The following is a 24,243-nucleotide window of genomic DNA, read 5'->3' as shown; positions in this document are numbered from 1 at the left end:
ACCACCGTTATAGAAAAAATTAGTAGCACCTCCTTGTCCTCCACCTTGAGAATTTTTGAGCTACACAGATACCCAGATCACACAACTTGTGTATTCACACGAAAGATCTTACAATATACAAAGAAAAAAAAAATCCTTACAATATACATCAAACAAGAAGGATCAGCACATCTATATAAGGACAAGGCCAACTGATTCTATAAGCAGAGTATTGAAACACGTTGAGTACCTTTGCAGGATGGACCTCAACAGAACTGAAAAGTACCGGCAGTAGTTCCTCGTATAAAATTATTGACTCTAGAGATATAAATATGGAGAAGCCAAAATTGTCTCAAGCACCGACAAAACCGGAAGCGCCCCTTCTTTCAAAGAGAGGAGGACAAGTTATTCACATTTCATTCCATGTTCAGAGGCAAATTGGAAGTTAAGCAGTGAGAATTCTAAAGATCCCGGGGGAGAAAGATCTCTATGTATCATAAACTTATGTGTTTCAGGACTATCTGTATATCCAAAGGCAAGAAAATATTGTATAAGACCATGTACTAGATGAAGTCAGTAAGAGCCTAACGTTCCGACTCTATCTACCTCCTCTCTTATCAGATCTAAGAAAGAATAAGCTTCCTCTTTTGACCAAAATCTTTCCATTCTAAATCATTTGGAAGAACCCGGACTTGAGCGTCAGAAACATGCTCAAGAAATACAAGCAAAATCACTTATCTTTCCCTCGTGTCATAAAACGACAAGATCTTAGCTATGTATAAACAGGTAGTCATCTGAAGGGTTCAATAGGCTGAGTCTCCTCCAGTGAATTAGCTGCTTGAAAACACTCAGCTGCTTCCGTTACTGAACCTTCCTCTTTGTAAATCAGGCCAAGATTATGCCATGCAGAAGCATTCATCCGATCAAGTCGCAGTGCTTCTCTCAGATAACTTATAACAGTTCCAGGACAATAGTTACCTATCTGCCTAATTACCATCGCGGTTGATATTAGACTTGGCACATGAGATGGATCAACAGCAAGAGCGTTTGTGTAATCCTCTAGTGCAGCTTTGTCATGGCCCTTTGACTGATGAAGCAAACCTACGCAATAGACTCCATCAAAATCGCATGCTATTTGATACAAAGAGCTACACATAAAGTGTGCAGAAGCATGTTCATCATGCTACAACATAGAGTAAACATTATAGTTTGTTGGCCCAATAACATTATAAAAGTTTTGAGTGCATGATAGAAACTAGAATTGGAAGTTTTTTTTCTTTTTTCTTTTTTGGATAAAGAGGAACTAGAGTTGGAAGACTTTTTTTGAAACTGGTACTATCGAAAAATTACATTAAGCTGAATACTAAGGAGGGAGTAAGTACACCATAAAGCCCGGGGGCGGAGCTATAAGTACACCATAAAGCCCGGGGGCGGAGCTATAACTTCGACTACAGGTTTGGCAGAACCCAGTAGCTTTGACTCAAACTTTGTTTTTGTGTTCAAAAATCCACTTATATAAGTAATTTATCGAGAACCCAGTAAAATGCGTTTCTATAATCCAGAACCCATAAACTCAAAATCCTAGCTCCGCCTTTGATAAAGCCGCTAGCTAGCGCACATGAGAAGAATATGATTATAACATAAACCCTGTGTAACTTCAAAGATGACTCCTGATGTCTGAAGCAAGAACTAATTATGTACAAAAAGTTAGTGAAAAGCACCATAAGAATGCAGGAAAACACATTGGTTCATCCTCCAACACTCATCTATGCACAACTAGGGTTGACTGGTGACATGGAGAAAAATCATCCGACATTCTATTCATACTTCTCCAAAGAATCAGAGATCTGGTGTAGATTATATAACAGTAACAATGAAAAACTGAGCATCGCTAATAGACAGATTATCCACACTGAGAAAAAATTGAGCCAATAAAAGAGTCACTCCCTCAGCCATTGGGTTTGACAAGGTCTTATGGAATTAAAGGAGTTACTAATAACAGTGACGGAGTCAGGATCTTTTACTAAAGGGATTCACAATATAAAGAAGTAAACACGCGAAGAATCCCCGGAGATATAATATCTATTATATATACATAAAAAATAGTTTTTTAACCTTGTATATATAATGTAATTCTCCGGCAAAGGGGATTCAGATGAATACTCTTCCGCTCCCCTAAAGATACGACCCCAGTTACTATCACTACCCGATTATGTCAATTTAATAGGGAACAAATAAAACCACAGGGTTAATCTGATTCCTTGAAAGTTAGTGGGTAACCCTTTTCCTTTTGGGTGGTGGGGTGGTTGTTTGGTTGGGGGTTTGGGGGGTGTGGGGGAGGGATTTTAAGGAAAGAATGAATCACTGAAGATATTGCAAAATATATGTGTGTATCAGACAGGAATACAATACTGCTAGAGCTATTGCAAAACTCTTGAGACATGAAATTTTCCAGGACACCACTAACAAAAGTCAAAGCCTATGGTATCACAAAGCTAAAACTATCATATCTGCCACGTACGTTTTTTCCCTTGGCTTTCACATTTAGGTATAGTCAAATTGACTCCATATTGCATACAGACTTTAATAACCTTTTAGCTTGCTTTCTCATGAATATTAAAACAATAAAAATGTAACATCTGAGATAGATGGATATGTTTAGAATAGTAAGCACTAAGCAATGCATGAGGAGATAATGAGTGTGAAATATATCTACCAGCAATATACAATCTCGAAGCGGAATAACAACTAATGGCCTTGGATTTGGAAAGGCAGACCTCTGCATCTTGCCACCGAGATGATTTAATGTAGATGGAAGCAAGATCATGCCAGGTTTCCAGCTCCATAGTTCTGTTGTCGTCTCTTTCCTTCTGTTACATATATGAAAATCAAGCGTTATATATTTCTTTTCCAGAAAAATAAAATAATAATAATAATAATAGTAGTAGTAATTTCACGAGGGGTAGAAAGGGGAAGCACAAAAGACAATAGAGAGATTTGTAAGAAGGAAATCTCTTACAATTCACCTCGTAAGGGTGATTGACTTACCTTGAGATTTTCCACCACTCCGAAGCTTTTCCTCTGGAACTGAAGAACAGCAAGAAGCTGACTATATGTTCCTAAAGCATTTTTCACTTGGCCTTGTGCAATTTGGAGCTTAGCTTTGGTTCTCAACAATACTCCCTGATCCCACTTTCCGCTCTGATCTACAGCTGCATCAATGACAGTTTCAGCTTCTGGAAACTGCTTTTGAGCCGATAAAACCCGAGCCAACAGCATCCACCCCTTCAGAGCAGACCCACCTTCCAATTCATGAAAGCACCTTGCATAACGGAGCGCAATATCCAACTTCCTTTGCTCCGCATTTTCTAAACAAAGATGGTACATGACATTGGAGTCGTTCATCTTCGTCAGTCTCCCAGCAGATTCCAAGGATTGAAGTGCTTCCGATTGCATCCTAATCCTCTCGGTATCTGTCAACACAGCTCTAGAATGTGCTGAAAGTGAAAGACCTAAGACATAGTGTGCAACGCCCATCAGCTGATCGCATCTTCCTTGCAAGCTTTCAATAGCCCTACGACCAAAGTTTATGCCGTCTCCTACACATTCTAAGCTTTCAGCACAGACTTTTGAAGCCAGTAACAAACCTGCAGGGTTGGCAAAATCAGCCCATGAAAACAACACGCCAAACCCGCCCAAGTTTGGGCTGGTCATTGAACCGCCCATTTATTCATTCCACCCAACCCATTTCAGCCCATCAAAAGATTGGGTTGACATATAGCCCAAATTGACCCATAAGAAATCTTGTCAAAATATTCTCAAAAAGACATTTTTTTATTTGATATGTTAATATATAGCCATAATAAAGAGGAAAAAAATAGTTTTATTAGGTAACAAAAAAAAAATAAAAGAACAGATAAAAGGAATTGATTCTTAGTAAGAATTGGGCGGGTTGGGTTATGACCCGCTTTTTAGCACATTTTAGCCCAAGCCATTTCAGCCCATTTGACACCACTACAAACCTGGAACACAAGTGGGATCCTCAGTACTACTCAATAGTTTTCGCAACAAGTTCAAGGCGGCGAAGTTATCTCCTTCTCCGTAATAACAGAGAGCTAAGATATGATACCTTTCACGGCTATCAATATTCCTAGGAAGCAACTCTTCTACTTGGTTAGCCAGAGCCCGTAGGCTACCTGAGATAGATAATGCATATGAGATATGGTCAAGAATCGACGGGTCCCACTCTATAATTCGTAGAGTAACCTTTCTCAATAAGATCATCAAGAGAAGAATGGCCTCCTCGGTATTAGATCTGGGAACAAATGAACTGTCCATTTGGAATCTGAGACTAGGGGGAGTGTATTCATTTCCGCTGTATAGAAGAAAAATGGCAAACTCTTTCTGAATCTTTGCATTAGTTTGGACATCAAGATTCCACTGACGAAGAAGAGCTCGGCGGTATGACATAATTGCATCTTTAGGAGCATCTGCGAGTATCCATAATTGTGGAAGCAGCCTGACAGCCTGGCTGAGAATCTCCTGCAATTTACAATCAGCACCAAAGTTTTCAGGCAAGCCTTCTGGTAATGAAGATTCAACAATGTCCAGAATAACAGTGCATGATTGAGCAGCTTCTGCAAAAATATTTGGAGAATGCATCAGATAAAAGATGTCGAAAACTTGCAGTTTCTGAGCTTTCAGGTTCACGTAATTCCTTACCATGCTGTGTACACAATCACTATAGAAATGCCATAGTAAAAAGGGCTTTTTTCATTTTTTTCCCATCGGCTGAAATTATTTATGGGCGCTAGCCAAAATATACAAAACATATACACGGATTATGTATATTATATGTGTATTTATGTGTACAATATGTATAATATATATATACACACACACACACACACACACACACAAACTCTTAATATATAAAACCTATACATTTGCTGGCTATAATTTTTTTGAGCGGTCCAAAAATGTAATTGTCCCAATTTTATCAAAAGCGAAAAGCACAAAAAAGCACTAAGATCCATGGGGCTTTAAGTGCAGCGCAAATAAAGTGTGGGTTTTAATGCAAAAAGGTGCATATGTAGAAATAATGCAAAAAGGTGCATATCTGGAAATAATACAAAGAATTGATTTTTATTACGATAGTTCGCAAGGAAAAGTTTGTCTTAGAGCCTTGATGATGACACTAAAGAGCAAAATAAGCGAGGCGAAGCGCCAAACATTTTTTGAGCCTCGTTTCAGGGCTTAATCGCGCCTTTGACAACACTGAATTATCCCTAGTAAAAATGCACAAAAGCTTCTTCAGGAGAGGTGTTTGTAAGGTTGCTAAGAAGCAAGGAAAAATATTCTCATACTACCCCACAAGTAAGATATCTAATAATCTAACTAAAAAGACAAATTATGAATTTAACCAGATCATTTTGGAAAAATTAACATGTGATTTAAAAGAATAAATAAGACCAAATAGTGAAATTAACAATCACTAGCAATCAACAAAACAGAAAATAATTCACATTGTCCCATGGAAGGCCCCGAGGATGGATATAGTAAAACCTATACATTTGCTGGCTATAATTTTTTTGAGCGGTCCAAAAATGTAATTGTCCCAATTTTATCAAAAGCGAAAAGCACAAAAAAGCACTAAGATCCATGGGGCTTTAAGTGCAAAGCGCAAATAAAGTGTGGGTTTTAATGCAAAAAGGTGCATATGTAGAAATAATGCAAAAAGGTGCATATCTGGAAATAATACAAAGAATTGATTTTTATTACGATAGTTCGCAAGGAAAAGTTTGTCTTAGAGCCTTGATGATGACACTAAAGAGCAAAATAAGCGAGGCGAAGCGCCAAACATTTTTTGAGCCTCGTTTCAGGGCTTAATCGCGCCTTTGACAACACTGAATTATCCCTAGTAAAAATGCACAAAAGCTTCTTCAGGAGAGAGGTGTTTGTAAGGTTGCTAAGAAGCAAGGAAAAATATTCTCATACTACCCCACAAGTAAGATATCTAATAATCTAACTAAAAAGACAAATTATGAATTTAACCAGATCATTTTGGAAAAATTAACATGTGATTTAAAAGAATAAATAAGACCAAATAGTGAAATTAACAATCACTAGCAATCAACAAAACAGAAAATAATTCACATTGTCCCATGGAAGGCCCCGAGGATGGATATAGTAATGTAAGAGAGCCAGCACAAACTTAAACAAAATTGAACAAAACTCTTACATATAAAACGTGTGCATACTGAACGAAGTTGTCCTAACTGAAAATGAATGTCAAATTGAAACACGTAAACGAAGATGTTACAACAACAACTACTACGCCTCAATGCGAAGCTTGTTGGGTTCAACTATATGAATTGCCATAATTCATTTTGCTCTATTTGGACTCATGTAAAAAAATACTCCCTCCGTCCCAATTAATGTGAAGGTGACAGCGTTTAAGAAAATAAAGAAGACTTTTGAATCTTGTGGTGTTAAACTAAATATGTGTATAATGCACCAAAATGCCCTATGATCCTTGTGGTCCTAAATATGTTATGTTCTTTTGAGAATGGTAATGTTGAAGACCTAAACATGTTATGTAGGATGTTGGGTGTAACAATTACTAAATATAGAAAGTGGCATTTTTTCTGAAACAAACTAAAAAGGTAAGTAAGACAAACAAATCGAAACGGAGGGAGTATTATTTATTACAAAAAATGAACTGAAGACTACCATGTATAGTCTAACCTTTACACCTCCCAAGAGCTTGCAATGATTTTGCTTTAAGAAAGACTGCTTCCAGGAGCAAACTCACAGCATGTATGGACATTGGTGGTGTATCATACTTCTGCGAACGTCTCTTTTGAGTTCGAGCTCTTTTGGCAAGGGTGACTTTCATTTTAGTAGTCACTGAGTAAATATCTATCCCTTCAAACACATGTAGAGCAGCCTCTATGTTTCCCTTTTGGTACTCATATCTTCCAAGCAATGCCCTTGCTTCCTATAAAGTAGATATAGTTTAACTATCACAGATGGATAATTATAAGTAGGCGTTTGGACATGAACTCGAAATCATGATTTGAAATCATTGACTAGGGTAGAGGTTGATCTAAAGTTGAAATTTTGTTTGGACATGCAATTTGGATTTCGAAAGTTGTACTTTTTCTCATAAACATGAAAACCCCACGTTTTGTGAAAACTATCTAAACTTCCCAAATATAGGATGAGCAGGTGTGACCGTTTGGAGAAGGGGCTGGTTTTTGGGTTTGGAGAGGGAAGCTGTGGTTTCATGTAAGAATTACATTTTTAATAGATATGGATTGGTAAAGTAGGGCATAAAGTAGGCTTGGGTAATAAAATTATGCAATAAATATGGGTCTTTGTTTTGCAAAATTTAAAACTATGGGCGAAGTTTAAAATTTTAGAAAATTTGAAATCGAAATTTGAAGTTGAAATTCTACCTTTGAGGTGAATTTGGGACTTGAAATCAGAATTTCAAGTTGAAGTTGAAGTTTTATTCAAAATAGGATAAACAAACACAGATCTGAAATTATGATTTGAAATCGCATGTCCACACAGCACCTAATACATGCCAATTGAACCGGAAGTGATTTAGGAGTAATAAGAGCAAATATTTTTTGACTGGTACCTCATAATTCAAAGCACCACTCTCGCGCAAAGATGATTCAGCTTCTTCAATATTACCAGTATCTGGCGTTTGTTCAGATTTTTCGTCTCTTGATGAACGAACACTTGATGTGTAATCCTTAGTGGCAAGGGATTCATCTACCTGCAATTGTTCGCCCGAGCAGAAGCACTTCATCATCTTCCCCGGCTTGTTGACCCAATTATCATTCTTCATATTGCTCTCTCACAATGCTTCAACAGTCAGCAGCACAAACAATAATGAATTTAACTTGTTTAACCAAAAGATCACTAGAACTTTAAGTGCTCTTGAATTGTGATAATTAATATGATTCACACCATGGATAATAATCAATCTAAAAGGATAATGACATTCAGATCAAGTACATCATAATTTGAAAACACCACCTGTTTACTACTAGTAGATTGTAGTCTGAAGGATCATATGTCTGTTGAAACCCAGAATTAGTCCTGAACAACCCAACTTCATTAGATCAACTCCCCCACACCCCCCCACCCCCCCCCCCCCCCCCCCCAAAAAAAAAAAAAATTCAAAAGAAAAAAGAAGCTTTAGGCCAAAAAATAGTACTAGAACTTAAACCTAAAATAACACACAATTCTAAAATAGCTCGAAATGGGAGAGCCCCTCCCACTCTTTCTCTGTCCCTTAGTGCTCCTAATGATCATGAAATCCCCGTTCCACTTTTACATAACAACAAAGGAAAAGAAACAAAAGAAAAAATAGCTTTTCAACATCCGATATATTAACTAGTTGAGCCAGTGCCCGTTACAGATATTAACACCATCATATTCACGAAACAACTCTGTATTTGTATTAAAAAAATCCACTAAATATGTGCAAACATTAAATTCAAAACCCAGTTACTAATACCTGATGTTGCTACCATAGAATTTAGAACGCATAAAGTTCAAATTCTGGCTCCGCCTCTGACTCCAAACAACAAAATAATCATGAAAGTTAAGGAACTCATAACTAAGAAAATTCAACCACAACCGACTTTTACGCGATAATTAGAAGCCTAAAAGAAGGATAAACAAACTCGGGACCCATCATAATATACCAACTAACAATGGACAAGTAAAAAGAAATAAGGGGTTTAAGAATCTTACTCTTCAGAATCTTACTTTTCACTGTTTAAAGAATAACAACATAACACAGCTAGAAGAGTTCCCATCTTTTAATTTTGGAAAATCAAAATTCCATTTTGATCAAAAGGGTATTCTCTGATCAACCAATAATACCAAAAAACTTCAATAAAACATCACTTTGTTCTCTTTTCACCTCCTTTTGGGCAACTTTGTAAATTCACAGATCATAAAATTGAACTCCAAACAACACAACACTGCTGAAAGTTAATGAAATCGCAACTAAAAACATTCAACTAGAACCGACTTTTACGCGATAATTAGAAGCCTAAACGAAAGAATGAACAAATTCAGGACCCATCATCATATACCAAATTACAATGTACAAGTAAAAGAAAGAATGAGTTAAGGAATCTTACTTACTTTTCACCCTTTGAAGAATAAATAAAACAGTGATGAAAACGACAGAACACAGCCATATCAATTCCCATCTTTTTTTTTTTTTTTTTTTTTTTTTGCAAAATCAAAATTCCATTTTGATCAAAAGGGTATTCTTTGATCAACCGAAAATCCCCCAAAACATCACTTTCTCCTATTTTTAGTCCTGAATGATCCAACTTCAAAGGAAATCATACCCCACCCCCTCAAAAAAAAAAAAAAAAATGCTTTAGGCCAAAAATAGTACTAGAACTTAAATAGTTGAATCTGCCCAATTCTGATAAACCACCATCATATTCATGAAATTGAACTCCAAACAACACACCAATGCTGAAAGTTAATGACATCGTAACTAAAAAGATTCAACTAAAACTAACTATTACTCGATACTTAGAAGCCTAAAATTAGAACGAACAAATTCAGGACTCAATTCTGATAAACCATCATCATATTCATGAAACTGAACTCCAAACAACACACCAATGCTGAAAGTTAATGAACTCATAACTAAAATGATTCAACCAGAACCGACTATTACACGATAATTAGAAGCCTAAAATAAGAACGAACAAATTCAGGACCCAATTCTGATAAACCACCATCATATTCATGAAACTGAACTCCAAACAACACAATAATGATGAAAGTTAATGAACTCATAACTAAAAAGATTCAGTTAGAACTTTTAAGCCATATCAGGACCCATCATCATATACCAACTACCTATGTACAAGTAAAGAAAAAAGGGGTTAAAGAATCTTACTTTTTACTGTTTGAAGAATAAATGAAACAGTGGTGAAAACAACACATTAAACGAAATAACACAGATCGCCCCTGTGTTATTTCAGAATCGCCCATGTATACACAGGGTCATATAACTCTATTCATTTTGTAAAGACCCCATTTAACTAATTTCCTCGTAAACGGCCATAGCAAAAAAACATCACTTTCTTCTCTTTTTGAGAAGCTTTTTGAGTAACTTTTTTCAACTTTGTAAATTTTCACAGAGTCTATCATCATATACAAACTAAAAAATGGACAAGTAAACGAAAGAAAGGGTTAAAGAATCTTACTTTTCACTGTGGTGAAAACAACATAACACAGCCATAGCAATTCCCATCTTCATTTTTTTTTGGCAATCAAAATTGCATTTTGATCAAAAGGGTAGTCTTTGATCAACAAATAATCCCAAAAAACATCACTTTCTTCTCTTTTTTGGTAACTTTTTTCCAACTTTGCAAAATTCACTGATCAACCAAAAATTTGGACTTTTTTCTCACTTTTTTTTTTCTTCTTATTAGTTTGTGTGAGAACTCAATGATCAACCAAGAATCCAACAAAATTATAACAAAAAGAAATTCCCTTTTCTTTTGCCTGAAAATTCTCAATTATATAATTGACAAAATCTTTAAATATTGTCAATCAAGAATCCCAAAAATCTTGTCTTTATTGGGAATTTTTTTGTGTGCTTTGTAATTAACGAAAGTTTGTTAACTGAATTGTGATTTTGGGTGTTTTGTGTCAATGGGTTTTGCGTGGAATCAACAAAAAGAATAGAAATCGTGAAGGAGAAGATTTTATTTAATATTATTACAAACTCTGTGTCAATTTATAGGACACATCTTTTTAATTTGTCACAAAAAAAAAATCACTTTATTATATTCAAAATAATATTTAAAGTTTTTCTTTTAAATTTTGCTTTTATTTTTAATAAAATAATTTACAAGCATATAAATATTTAAGACATTCTTTTATGATATATATTTTTAAAAACCTTCCTTTTTTTTTTATTTCTCACTCAGTGTTCGATAACCGTATTAAAGTCCAACTATATTTGAATTCGAGCCTCGTAGGTCCCATTTTGAGAAAAACACTTCCTACCAAAAATATTTTTATATTTTTTTTAAACTTCGTGTCTAGACAAATATTATTTCATAAATTGGGACTCAAGGAGTATAAGGAAAGATATGGGAAAGGAATAAAGTAAAAGTAGTGGTGGGATTTGGAAAAGAAGACTTGTAAGTGGGACCAATCTGGAATTTAATAAACTTTCTAAAGGCCATATTCCTGCCACATGGAATCATTTTTACATGCAGTTATTTGTACGTACTTTTTTCTCATATTTCAAGAAGTAACTGACAAACTTTTCTTTTAAAAAAGAGTGACTGACAAATTTGGAATGCATTTTGTCTTTTGAAGAGTAAAATAATACTGCTGTAGTAGTAAAAAATAAAATACTCTTGTAATTTATCCTTTTTTTTTTCGGTGTTCGGTACATTAATCGTAGGCTTGATTAAATTCGAAAGCATGCCGATAAATCACACTTTTAAGTGTAAATCACTCCTTAAGAAATGTGATTTCATACTCGATTAAACTCGAATGCGAGGTTTCTAGTTAAGGAAAGATTACTTACCATGCCATTATAACTTTTGTTTGCTGATTTACTTTAATTGAACTAATTTTTTTTTTCTCTCATCATATAACTCTATATTGAGATTTTAAATTTGATATGTTCGATCTTTAATACTTTTTTTTAACACTGGTATTTCTGTACTTTTATAATTATGAAGTCATATATTAGTACTATTTGTTAAAATTGTAGTGTATCTTGACACACACACACATTCATGTATAATATGCTTTGAGTTAAATTTACTGGGTTCGACCGAATAAACGTGATAATAAAGGGCTGCATTCTTTCCGGTGCACAATAATAAGTAGAAGACAAAGGCGTGTGTCCATGTGATTCAAATATTTGAAGATTATTCAAAATAAATATTAATTTATTAAATTGGTCCATTATTTCAATTTTAAACTTAAAATATAGAGTTTGACCTTTTGAAAAATATGTTTTACAAGTTTTAAGTTTTCATTCCTAAAATTTAGATTATGTTTTCATGTTCATACGCAACTTCAACTTAGAAATATTTTTTTTAAGCTTAAAATGTAAATATACTCTGTTTCAAATATTAGTTAATGGGAATGAATTGAATATGGTATCTTTTTCTCTTTCAGCATATAAACAAAAATTAAGGAATGAATTGAATATGGGAATGTTCAAGAAAGCCACAATATCATATGAATATCAATCTGACTTTGACAAATTGATAGTTACATGTAGTATGTGGTTTGATTTGGCAAAAACTAATTATAAGTTTTGTTTATGTGGCAGTTCACTAGTTATTTTCAGTACATTTTTTTTCGTCTTTTAGGCTACTTGTAACAAAAAGAAATTCCCTTTTCTTTTGCCTGAAAATTCTCAATTATATAATTGACAAAATCTTTAAATATTGTCAATCAAGAATCCCAAAAATCTTGCCTTTGTTGGGAAATTTTTTATGTGCTTTGTAATTAACGAAAGTTTGTTAACTGAATTGTGATTTTGGGTGTTTTGCGTCAATGGGTTTTGCGTGGAATCAACAAAAAGAATAGAAATCGTGAAGGAGAAGATTTTATTTAATATTATTACAAACTCGATCCCAATTTATACGACACTTCTTTTTAGTCTGTTTTAAAAAAAATCATTTTATTATATTCAAAATAATATTTAAAGTTTTTCTTTTAAATTTTACTTTTATTTTAATAAAATAATTTACAGACACACAAATATTTAAGACATTCTTTTATCATATATATTTTTAAAAACATTCCTTTTTTTTATTTATTTCTCACTCAGTGTCCGATAACTGTATTAAAGTCCGACTATATTTGAATTCGAGCCCCGTAAGTCCCATTTTGAGAAAAGCACTTCCTACCAAAAATATTTTTATATTTTTCTTAAACTTCGTGTCTAGGCAAATATTATTTCATAAGTTGGGACTCAAGGAGTGTAAGGAAAGATATGGGAAAGGAATAAAGTAAAAGTAGTGTTGGGATTTGGAAAAGAAGGCTTGAAAGTGGGACCAATCTGGAATTTAATAAACTTTCTAAAGGCCATAAGGAATTATTTTTACATGCATTTATTTGTACGTACTTTTTTTCCACATATTTCAAGAAGTAACTGACAAACTTTTCTTTTGGAAAAGGGTAAGTGACAAATTTGGAATGCATTTTATCTTTTGAAGAGTAAAATAATACTACTGTAGTAGTAAAAAATAAAATACTCTTGTAATTTACCTTTTTTTTTTTTCGGTGTTCGGTACATGTATCGTATGCTTGGGTAAATTCGAAAGCATGCCGAGAAATCACACTTTTAAGTGTAAACCACTCCTTAAGAAATGTGATTTCATACTCGATTAAATTCGAATGCGAGGTTTCTAGTTAAGGAAAGATTACTTGCCATACCATTATAACTTTTGTTTGCTGATTTACTTTAATTGAACTAATTTTTTTTTCTCTCATCATATAACTCTATATCGAGATTTTAAATTTGATATGTTCGATCTTTAATACTTTTTTAACACTAATATTTCTGTACTTTTATAATTATGAAGTCATATATTAGTACTATTTGTTAAAATTTTAGTATATCTAGACACACACACATTCATGTATAATATGCTCTGAGTTAAATTTACTGAGTTCGACCGAATATACGTTATAATACAGCGCTGCATTCTTTCCGGGGCATAAAAGTAAGTACTCCAGAAGACGAAGGCGTAGGTCCATTTGTTTCAAATATTTGAAGATTATTCAAATTAAATATTAATTTATCAAACTGGTCCATTAGAAGCCGTAATACTATTCTCGTAGTTCCTTATCTTTTGATTTCTGTTACTTGTATTATATGTTGTTCCCTGTACATCGATTATTGTATTCTTTTGTGGTAGGTACGGCTCTTTCCTTTCTCAGTCAGCTTTATCGTGCTTTTCATAGTATTTTGCCATTAATTCTTTTATATACACTGCTTTAAATTGCTTGTTCTTGTGCCAACTGCTGTGGATCTTCTGAAAACAACCTCCCTACCTCAAAAGGTAGGATAAGGTCTATGTACACCCTACCCTCCCTAAACCTCACTTTGTGGGATTTCATTGGGTATGCTCTAGTTGTTGGTCCATTATTTCAATTTAAAACTTAAAATATAGAGCTTGACCGTTTGAAAAATATGTTTTACAAGTTTTAAGTTTTCATTCCTAAAATTTCGATTATGTTTCATGTCCATATGCAACTTCAACTTACAAATACTTTTTTTAAGCTTAAAATGTAAATATACTCTGTTTGAGACAGTAATTAATGGGAATGAATTGAATATGGTATCTTTTTCTCTTTCAGCAATAAAAACAAAATTAAGGAATGAATTGAATATGGGAGTGTTCAAGAAAGCCACAATATCATATCAATATCAATCTGACTTTGAAAGTTGCCATGTTGCATGAAATATGTCGTCTGATTTGGCATAAATTGATTAAGTTTTGTTTATGTGGCAGTTGAGCAGTAGTTATTTTCAACACAATTTTTTCTTCTTTCAGGTTACTTTTATCTCTCACAAAAGATAGGAATCGATAGTGATAGTTGAGTTATTTTTCAATCGGAAAAGGTTCAAATACGCTTATCAACAGGCTGTTGGAAATGACTCATTTATGACACTTGTCAATAGTTTGGCTCATTTATGTCATCGTCCTTACCAAAATGGCTCATTCATCCATGCTATTTTTTTATAACGCCGGGTTTTACAATATCAGATATGACACGTGGCCTCCAATTAGAGGTCCACATTGATGGCATAAATGAAGAAGTTTCTGGTCAGAATCTAGTTTCAATACGAAGAAGTTTCCGGTTTTGTGTTGTACTAAGAGTAATAACTAATTAGTTTCAACTTTCAATAAGAAGAAGTTTCTGGTCAGAATATAACAGGATGCTTTATGAATAGACAATATCATCATTTATAATATTACCATTTCTAATTTTTTAATTAACACAGTTACTCTAACTATAATGTACTTTCAGAGTTTCAAAAACTACAACATTCATTATAATTTCAATCTTACATGGATACACTATTTTACACAATCCATATACAACTACTAAAAGTAAACTGCAAGATCCAAGGGATATGATTTGACACAATCTCTTGATTTTAAGAGCACAATATCATCCCAAATTGTTTTTTTTTATAACCAATAAATTCCCAAGGTAAGTGGCATGTACTTCTAAATTCAGTAGGGCCTGGCCAAATGTATAAAAATTTAACCTTTAGAAATGACTTCTCTTGAGCCTTCAGTGATCGAGGTTTTAAATTCGATATGTCCGATCTTTAATGCTATTTTTAACACTAATTAATATTTCTTTACTTTATAATTATGAGGTCATATTTAGCACTATTTGTTAAAATTGTAGTGTATCTTGACACACACACATTCATGTATGATATGCTCTGAGTTAAATTTACTGGGTTCGACCGAACATACATGATAATAAAGGGCTGCATTCTTTCCGGTGCACAAAAATAAGTAGAAGACATGTGTTTCAAATATTTGATGATTATTCAAAATAAATATTAATTTATCAAATTGATCCATTATTTCAAATTTAAACTTAATATATAGAGTTTGACCGTTTGAAAAATATGTTTTACAAGTTTTAAGTTTTCATTCCTAAAATTTAGATTATGTTTTCATGTTCATACGCAACTTCAACTTACAATTATTTTTTCTAAGCTTAAAATGTAAATATACTCTGTTTCAAATACTAGTTAATGGGAATGAATAGAATATGGTATCTTTTTTCTCTTTCAGCATATAAACAAAATCAAGGAATGAATTGAATATGGGAATGTTCAAGAAAGCCACAATTTCATATGAATATCAATCTGACTTTGACAAGTTGATAGTTACATGTAGTATGTGGTTTGATTTTGCAAAAACTAATTTTGTTTATGTGGCAGTTCACTAGTTATTTTCAATAAAAAAAATCGCCTTTTAGGCTACTTGTAAGCTGTATCTTTCGCAAAAGATTGAGATAGATAGTGATAATTGAGTTATTATTTTTTTTTATTATGAAATTTAGTGTTTTAATTGTTGTGCAATAGGAGAAATCACTTAAGTTTAATGAACCATTTATCAAATCAAAATCCTCCAGAGATAATTAAAAGGGGAAAAGTGCACGAATACCTTATTTTGAAGCTATTTAATTCGTGTCCACTTTTTGTTTTTTTGCATGTGTACCTACTTCGGACGTACGGCACAATGTCTGAAGTTTCATGTGATTGAAGTTCAACTATTTTTGCCTCACTTCAGTTATTTTTATTTAAATTTTCATCTTACTTCAGGCACATATGCTTGAAATAGCCGTTTTTGCCGGATTTCAGTCATTTCTAACCCAAGTTCATGCACATGTGATTCAATTCAAGTAAAAAATGATGAAGTCAGGTGAAAAGAAATGAACTTCAATGATCTATAGCCAAAGTTCAAACAAAAATAAATAAAATCCAACAATTTCTGTCTAAACTTCAAGCAAAAATGCATGTTTAATTGAATATGGGATGTTCAAGAAAGCCACAATGTCATATCAATATCAATCTGACTTTGAAAGTTGCCATGTTGCATGTAGTATGTCGTGTGATTTGGCATAAATTGATTGAAGTTTTGTTTATGTGGCAGTTGATCAGTAGTTATTTTCAATACAATTTTTTCTGCTATCAGGCTACTTTTATCTCTCACAAAAGATAGGGATCGATGGTGATAGTTGAGTTATTTTTTAATCGGAAAAGGTTCAAATATGTCATTGAACTATTGGAAATGACTCATTTATGCCACTCGTTAATAATTTGGCTCATTTATGCTATCGTCCTTATCAAAATGACTCATCCATTCATGTCATTTTTCATTAACGCCGGTTTTACAATACCAGATATGATACCTAGCCTCCAATTAAAGGTCCACATCGATGACATAAATGAAAGAATTTTCTGGTCAGAATCTAGTTTCAATATGAAGAAGTTTCCGGTTTTGTGTTGTACTAAGAGTAATAACTAATTAGTTTCAATATGAAGTAGTTTCTGGTCAGAATTGAATATTACAGGATGCTTTATGAATAGACAATATCATCATTTATACTATTACCATTTCTAATTTAATTAACACAGTTACTCTTAACTAGAATGTACTTTCAGAGTTTCAAAAACTATAATATTCATTATAATTTCAATCTTACATGGATACACTATTATACACAATCCATATATAACATATAAAAGGAAAGCTACTAAAAGTAAACTGCAAGATCCAAGGAATATGATTTGACACAATCTCTTGATTTTAAGATCATAATATCATCCCAAATTGTTTTTCTTTTTCTTTTTTTCATAACCAATAAATTCCCAAGGTTAGTGGCATGTACTTCTAAATTCAGTAGGGCCTGGCCAAATGTATAAAAATTTAACCTTTAGAAATGGCTTCTCTTGAGCCTTCAGTGATCGTTATTTTAGCTATCCGAATTAGGGCTAGATTGTAACAACTCAATCCACTAGTGATATCGTTTGCTTCGGGCGCAGACCCGAACGACTTTAAAACGCGTTATTAGAGTCCAAGACTTGTTTTTCTTATACATCCAACATCTCTTCCTTTGTTTTGCCGAGTAAATTTCCAATAGTGTTAGATTTTAAGAACTAAAAATATCAGGTAACAACTTTTCAAATTGAGATTTTATGTATGTTTGTACTAAATCACACCCATTGTTCTCATTAGGGGCGGAGGTAGGCTTTAGCATATGGGGTTCTAGGTTTGACCTCAATCATGTATATGTGTTAAGAAATCCACTAAATATTCATGAAAATTACATTCAGAACTCATTACTAACACTTGAGATTGTTGTCCTAGAATTAAAGCTCAGTTCAAATACTAAATCCCCTTGAATTGTTAGAATAACGAGTGCTATATATGGTATTCCACACTTGCTGATTTAAAATCTTGAATCCGCCTTTTCATTTGAATTGGATACAGGGCAATGATGTGCTCTCAAAGAGGCAAGGACCATTCATAGATTCACAGCAATAAAGTTGCTATTGTCAGAGAAAAAAGAGTAACTAGGAAAATGGGAAATGAATCTACAATTATGAACATGGTATCAAAAAGTTAGATTGTATAGACATTCTACAATTGTGAATTAAAACTTTTGGGTGCTTTCAAAATAGTTGCGAAATTAACTAATCTCCCAAAAAAAAAAAAAATGAAAACTTTTCACGTGCATCCATGTCCAGGGCCTGACTCTGTAGTTTGTATTGTAAACTTGTAGTAAAAGAAGTGCCTTTGGATCTTGATGGCCGAATCGAGCCAGAGCCTGAACCATTTTTCAACAGAAAAGGACCAAAAATGCCCCTAACATTTGTGATTTGTATTATATATGAACTTACATTATCTTCTGTCTGAAATATATATCCTTTGTTAACCTATCAGCTCATAGAAGTTGCAAGGAACAAAAAAGAAGACTAGGAAAATGGGAAATGAATCTACAATGATGAACATGGTATCAAAAAGTTAGATTTGTACACATTCTACTATTGTGATTGAAAACTTTTGTGTGGTCCCAAAATAGTTGTGAAATTCACTAAGCTACCAAAAAAAAAAAAAAATGAAAACTTTTCAAGTACATTCTTGTTTTTTTTCTCTCCCCTTGTTTTTCTTTAGAAATGCTACTACTCTCACTTTCTTGTTTGGCCCCTGATTCTGTAGTTTATGCTGTACTAGAAGAAGTGCCTTTGGATCTTGATGGCCAGTCGAGCCAAAGGTTGAACTATTTTTTTTCAACAGAAAAGGATAAAAAATGCCTCTAACGTTTGTGAGTTGTCTTATATATGCCCTTTGTTAACTTATTGGATCATAATTGTTCTCAATGTTATCTTCTGTCTAAAATATATGCTCTTTGTTGACCTATCGGCCCATAGAAGTTGCAAGGCACGGAAAAAAAGACTAGAAAAATGGAAAATGAATCTACATAATGAACTCGGTATCAAAAAGTAAGATTGTACACACATTCTACGATGCATATTCTACAATTGTGAATGAAAACTTTTCTGTGTTCTCAAAATAGTTGTGAAATTCACTAATTAAGCTGCCAAAAAAAATGAAAACTTTTCAAAGTACATTCTTGTTTTTTTCACTCCTCTTGTTTTTCTTTAGATATGCCACTACTCTCACATTCTTGTCCGGGGCCTGATTCTGTAGTTTGTGCTGTACTAGAAGAAGTGCCTTTGGATCTTGATGCTCGGGTCGAGCCACCATCCTCCTTGGACTTCTTTCGTCGTGATTTTTTAGGGATATCAGGGTTGTTTTTGCCCGAAGATTCACTCGATTTGTGGCCATCGGACGTGTCCTTGTTATGGTGTCGCCTCGAACTCCTGGATTTGGCACCAGGCTCTTTGCTTGTAGAGTTCTCATTGCTACCATTTTCTGTAGTAGAATGTCTCCTGGATGTTCTTGGCTTCTCTGGTTTGTCTTTGGTTGGTGAGGATGAATTTGCATTTCTTGACCTTCTGTTTGAATCTGCAATTCCATGACATATTGTGCAAAAAGAATGAAAAACAGGACACAACATTGATCCTTTCAGAGTAATAGGCGAATCTAGGATTTAAAGCTTAACTTGGTGTATATTTATATGAGATTTATCTTTTTTCATATATATGTTTTTATGTGACCATACATGCTGTTGATGGACTATATATATCCATCTATGCTCCTAGCTTATAGTAACAATATTTTATTAGTTATTTATAACCGAGAGATCCACGAGAGCTACTGGCACACGGTTCAGAACTCGATGAATAATGAGCCCGACCCTTTACCTTTCTCCACTTAAATATCTGGCTTTAGTTTGTGGCTGGTTCGAACCCATAATGTGCATCTAATACACAAATCACAAGTTGCGCTCTTATCACTAGACCAATGCTCTGGGGGCTCCTAGCTTATAGTAACCATTAGCAGGTTATATAGGTCAATATTGTCTAGACTCGTCTTAGGTGTCTCAATCTCGAATCTAAAATGGTCATAACATTTGGAATTCTTTTTTACCCACACTAGGTGTCTACACAAAACTACGTTGGTTTACTATTGTTAAGTGCTGGATTGAGGCGAGAGTACATACTAATTAACAAGGGTTAGTGATAGAAGTGTATATGAAAGACACACATCATGTATTAATTGATTTTGTGTAAACACTAGACGTATGTAAGTTTTCTTCCCACCGCCATTATGATAGCTAACTATTTGAGTGTCCCATTCTGTGGCGCTATTTGATTATTTAATTGGTTTGAAGTCTTGAAAATTGTATGGCGTGATATTATTAGCATACTAATCTCAAGCATTTCGAGCACCGAAACATTCCAAAATGAAAAAGTATCACATAAATTAGGACGAGACGAGTATAGAAGTTTTGAGTCATAAGAAAGAAACAAAGAAAGAAAGAAAGAAAGAAAGAGAGAAAGAAAGAAGGAAAGAAGAAAAGAACAATGTGTTATGATGAAAAAGTAACACACCTTCAGAAACCCATTTAATGTCAGGATTTTCTTTAGGCTCTGCTGGAGGAGGAAGCAAAGGTGCTGATTGAAATGCTCCTGGTGATTTAAATTCTTTCATCTGCGAAAAATAAAATAAAACTTGGTGATAACAAAACAAAAACCATCTTAGGTACTATTTCTTTATATTTGAAAGATTGAAATTGGATCTATTCATTAAAAAGAATCGATTCAGTATATTTCTCGTAGCGACTATGGTGAATCAAGTAGTAGAATAAGATGAAAAAGCGGAATCGGATCTATTCATTAATAAAGAAGCGATTCAATACGTTTCTTGTGGTGACTATGGTGAGTCAAGTAGTAGGCTAAGATGAAATTTGAAATCGGCACTATTCATTAAAATACGATTCAATACATTTCTTTTGGTGAATCGAGTAGTAGAATAAGATGAAGATAGACGAACGAAAAAAAAAAATAAAAAAAAATGCAACAAGTAAAAGAAAAAGGGAAGAAAAATATTACCCAGCTTGGATTATCAACAGACGATGGACCATCCCATCCTATATGTGCAACATGCTTTACATCTGTAGGAAAGCCAATTTGCATATCTTTTTCTTTATCCTCATCTGCACCATAGAACAGAATAAATATCAACGATTCATACCGTCGATCTCAACTAATTCAAAATTGACTAATACTCTATTGCCAAATCATTTTCAAGAATCTAAAATTACCCACAAAGGAAAATGTGAAATAATTGAAAGTTAATACAACTAAAAGATCATTCACCCACCAAAAACTTGAGAAATGTACCTAAGGCCTTTAAGAAGGCCTTTCACCTTTGTGGTCATGATCTCAACTTAGGTGCAAAATTTTCTTCTTCCAAAAGGCTATTAATCAAGAAGATGATATTTTCACCTAAAATTAGTCATTTGCTTATAAATGTGTAGAGCAAATGCATGCAAATGGGAATTTTGGATTTTATTTCAAGTGAACAAATGTTTTTTAAAAACATTTCAAGAAACTAAATGGATTCAAACCCTAAAGAAGAAATTTAGGTTTGACTCCTCTCTAATTATCACAAACAAAAAAGATGTTAAAGCAACATGTTCACCAATTCAATGGCAATGAATTGCAGGCCATTCTTAACCAGAAGCCTACCACAATTTTAGGAATGTAAATTCGTTTTATTTTTTTTTTTTTTTTTTTTTTTTGGTTTATTGTTTATTATTATTATAAGGAGAGCATTTTATATATCTGGCTTTAGAATCTCTGCCTTCTGACTTTTTCATAGTTGACATTCTTTTTGAAGCCTAAGATGGTATCCACTAAAATGTGGATGGGGCTCCTCTCCATTTCTCTTCTCTCCATTTTCCCCAAGTTCTTACTTGGATGGGAAACATGTGTCATGGTTAAAAACTAATGGTTGAGATTTAATTAACCAAATCAAAGTCCTAATCATTGTTAGGATAATAAATATATATTTCCTTATCAATTTTTGCAATTTTCGATAATTCTTCTTTTAACAATTTCAGAACTTCAAATAATTTTTATATGTCAATTTAATCTTTACTCAGTTATTTGTTGTGTTCCCTTTCTCTTTAATTTGTTTGGTATTTCTTTTCTTTTTTGTTTTTAACAATTGACGAGTCAATAAGTTAATTAATGGCCACTGAAATTTTAAAATTGTACAAATTACTTTTATTATACAAATATTATTCTTTATTCTTTTTAATTTGTTGATATAATACATTGATTAATTGGCCATCTTAACAAAAGAACCATCCCATCTGTTCAAAGAAAGAGAAAAGAACTATTCCAAAAACAAAAAACAAAACAAAAAATCGTAACAAAGCTGGAAAAAGAGAGAACAATATTTAATCTATATATATATATATATATAGATGTATGTAGCTAAAGTTATGGGATTTCCAAAAAAAAAATGAAGCAAATATATGGTATATTTATCATCCTAACCATGATTAGGACTTTGATTTGATTAATTAAATCTCAACCATTAGTTTTTTACCATGACACATGTCTCCAATCCAATTAAGAACTTGAGGAAAATGGAGAGAAGAGAAATGGAGAGGAGCTCCATCCCTAAAATGTAATGTGGCACTTTCTTATTTATGGACATTTTCTATAAGTGCAAAGGGAAAAAAAAAAATCCTCATCTTTACAAAAATCATTTAAGGTTGATGACAACGATTATAACACGCTTTAATCGCAAATTAGTCTGGCTAGCTTGTACAAATTATCAACACATGTTTTGCTCCATCGCAACTCATTTTGTTACAACATTCAACAACGTAAATGTTTTCTAACACAAGAACTTATGTATAAATTCAACTAATACGTATTTCTAAACATACTAATTAAAAAGATTCCTTAACAATGGTGGAACTTCGTGTATAAATATTGTCATGTGACTAACACGCAATTCCAGTAAGTAGTTAATTTCGTCTGTTTGTATCTTTTATTTTAGTACTAGTGTTGTTGTGCTTTCACTAAGTTTGCATTATTTCAAGAAATTGTGTATTTATCTAGACAACTAAATTTTAAGTGATTATTGAGTATAACTCATCCTCTTTTAGAACCTTAAGACATTTTATACGCATTTTTAAAAGAATGAACATAATTTCCTTTTTGTTATTTTTCAATGATGTAGTACTGCTACTGCATACATAATCTTTAAAAAGGATAACTAATATTTTCAGTTTATTTAAAGCATTTAATATAGTTAACAAGAATTCCTTGACAATTAAGAAAGATCGACTAATAAAAGGATTATATAACGTGTCTGCCAATACTAGCTATATGTAAATTATATATAGATTTGGATACAAGACAAGTATCTAAGAATATTAGTTTCCCATGGAGATATATAGTATAATAAATAGAAGAACATGCAAAATCATTGGTGGCATTTGATAGAGAACAATCTTTGATTTGGTTGTTCTAGGAGATTTAGTTTTGATATTTTATTTTAAAATTATTGCGAGTGTTAGGATTGGCAGTATTTTTATTGATTAATTTAGATTTGATTTAGTTTTGATATTTTATTTTAAAATTATTGCGAGTGTTAGGATTGACAGTATTTTTATTGATTAATTTAGATTTAATTTTTTTCCTAAGGAGAAACTTTATTGTACTATGGCCACAACAAATCTCTCCTAATTAAATATGGAAACTTCCTTTTAAGGGAAAAGGGTCAAAAATACTCCTTTACTCTGAAAAATTAAAAATATCACTCGAAGCTTATTTTGGGTAAAAAATCTTCATCCTTAAAGTTTTCAAATATATCCTTGTGTTGACGGAAATTATCCCCCAAAATAACTCGAAATCATTTTTTAAACCCATTCCATCATTTAAACCCGACTCAACTAAATAATAACCCATAAAATCCCCTTATTCCCCCAATACGTAGGTTTGAAGTTTGAGGGAATAAGAGAATCTTATGGGTTATTATTTAGTTGGGTCGGATTTAAATGATGGAGCTGGTTTAAAAAATGATTTCGGGTTATTTTGGAGGATAATTTCCGTCAAGACAGGTGTATATTTGAAAACTTCAAGGATGAAAGGGATATTTTTGACTCAAAATAAGTTCGAAGGATATTTTAGCCCTTTTTTCAAAGTAGAGTGGTATTTTTGACCCTTTTCCCTTGTTTTTATTGTACTAGAACAAT

At 33.0% G+C, this 24,243-nt stretch overlaps 2 protein-coding genes across 4 annotated transcripts; both read right to left on the bottom strand.

Moving 5' to 3' along the window:
• Positions 1-445: 445 nt before the first annotated feature.
• LOC132050555 (protein NPGR2-like) lies at positions 446-10,727 on the bottom strand. Of its 3 annotated transcripts, none has more exons than XM_059441850.1 (7): positions 10,242-10,725; positions 7,628-7,857; positions 6,727-6,979; positions 4,002-4,616; positions 3,028-3,626; positions 2,696-2,849; positions 446-1,080 (listed from the first exon to the last, which is right to left on the bottom strand). In XM_059441850.1, the coding sequence occupies exons 2-7, from the start codon at positions 7,838-7,840 to the stop codon at positions 770-772; spliced, it is 2,145 nt and encodes a 714-aa protein (XP_059297833.1). In that variant the 5' UTR covers positions 7,841-7,857; positions 10,242-10,725; the 3' UTR covers positions 446-769. The 3 variants fall into 3 exon arrangements, with proteins under 3 accessions (XP_059297833.1, XP_059297834.1, XP_059297835.1); XM_059441851.1 differs by lacking the exon at positions 10,242-10,725 and adding an exon at positions 8,516-9,306; XM_059441852.1 differs by having other exon boundaries at positions 902-1,080; positions 2,757-2,849; positions 10,242-10,727.
• Positions 10,728-18,955: 8,228 nt separating this feature from the next.
• Positions 18,956-21,673, bottom strand: LOC132051218 (CRIB domain-containing protein RIC6-like). The gene is made up of 4 exons (XM_059442472.1): positions 21,348-21,673; positions 21,077-21,180; positions 20,576-20,675; positions 18,956-19,586 (listed from the first exon to the last, which is right to left on the bottom strand). The coding sequence occupies exons 1-4, from the start codon at positions 21,403-21,405 to the stop codon at positions 19,201-19,203; spliced, it is 648 nt and encodes a 215-aa protein (XP_059298455.1). The 5' UTR covers positions 21,406-21,673; the 3' UTR covers positions 18,956-19,200.
• Between the last annotated feature and the right edge of the window lie 2,570 nt (positions 21,674-24,243).

Source organism: Lycium ferocissimum, chromosome 3 (assembly GCF_029784015.1).
Source record: "Lycium ferocissimum isolate CSIRO_LF1 chromosome 3, AGI_CSIRO_Lferr_CH_V1, whole genome shotgun sequence".
NCBI lineage: Eukaryota > Viridiplantae > Streptophyta > Magnoliopsida > Solanales > Solanaceae > Lycium > Lycium ferocissimum.
Note: the sequence above shows the minus strand (reverse complement) of the source record. Positions and strands in the feature narration are given on the sequence as shown.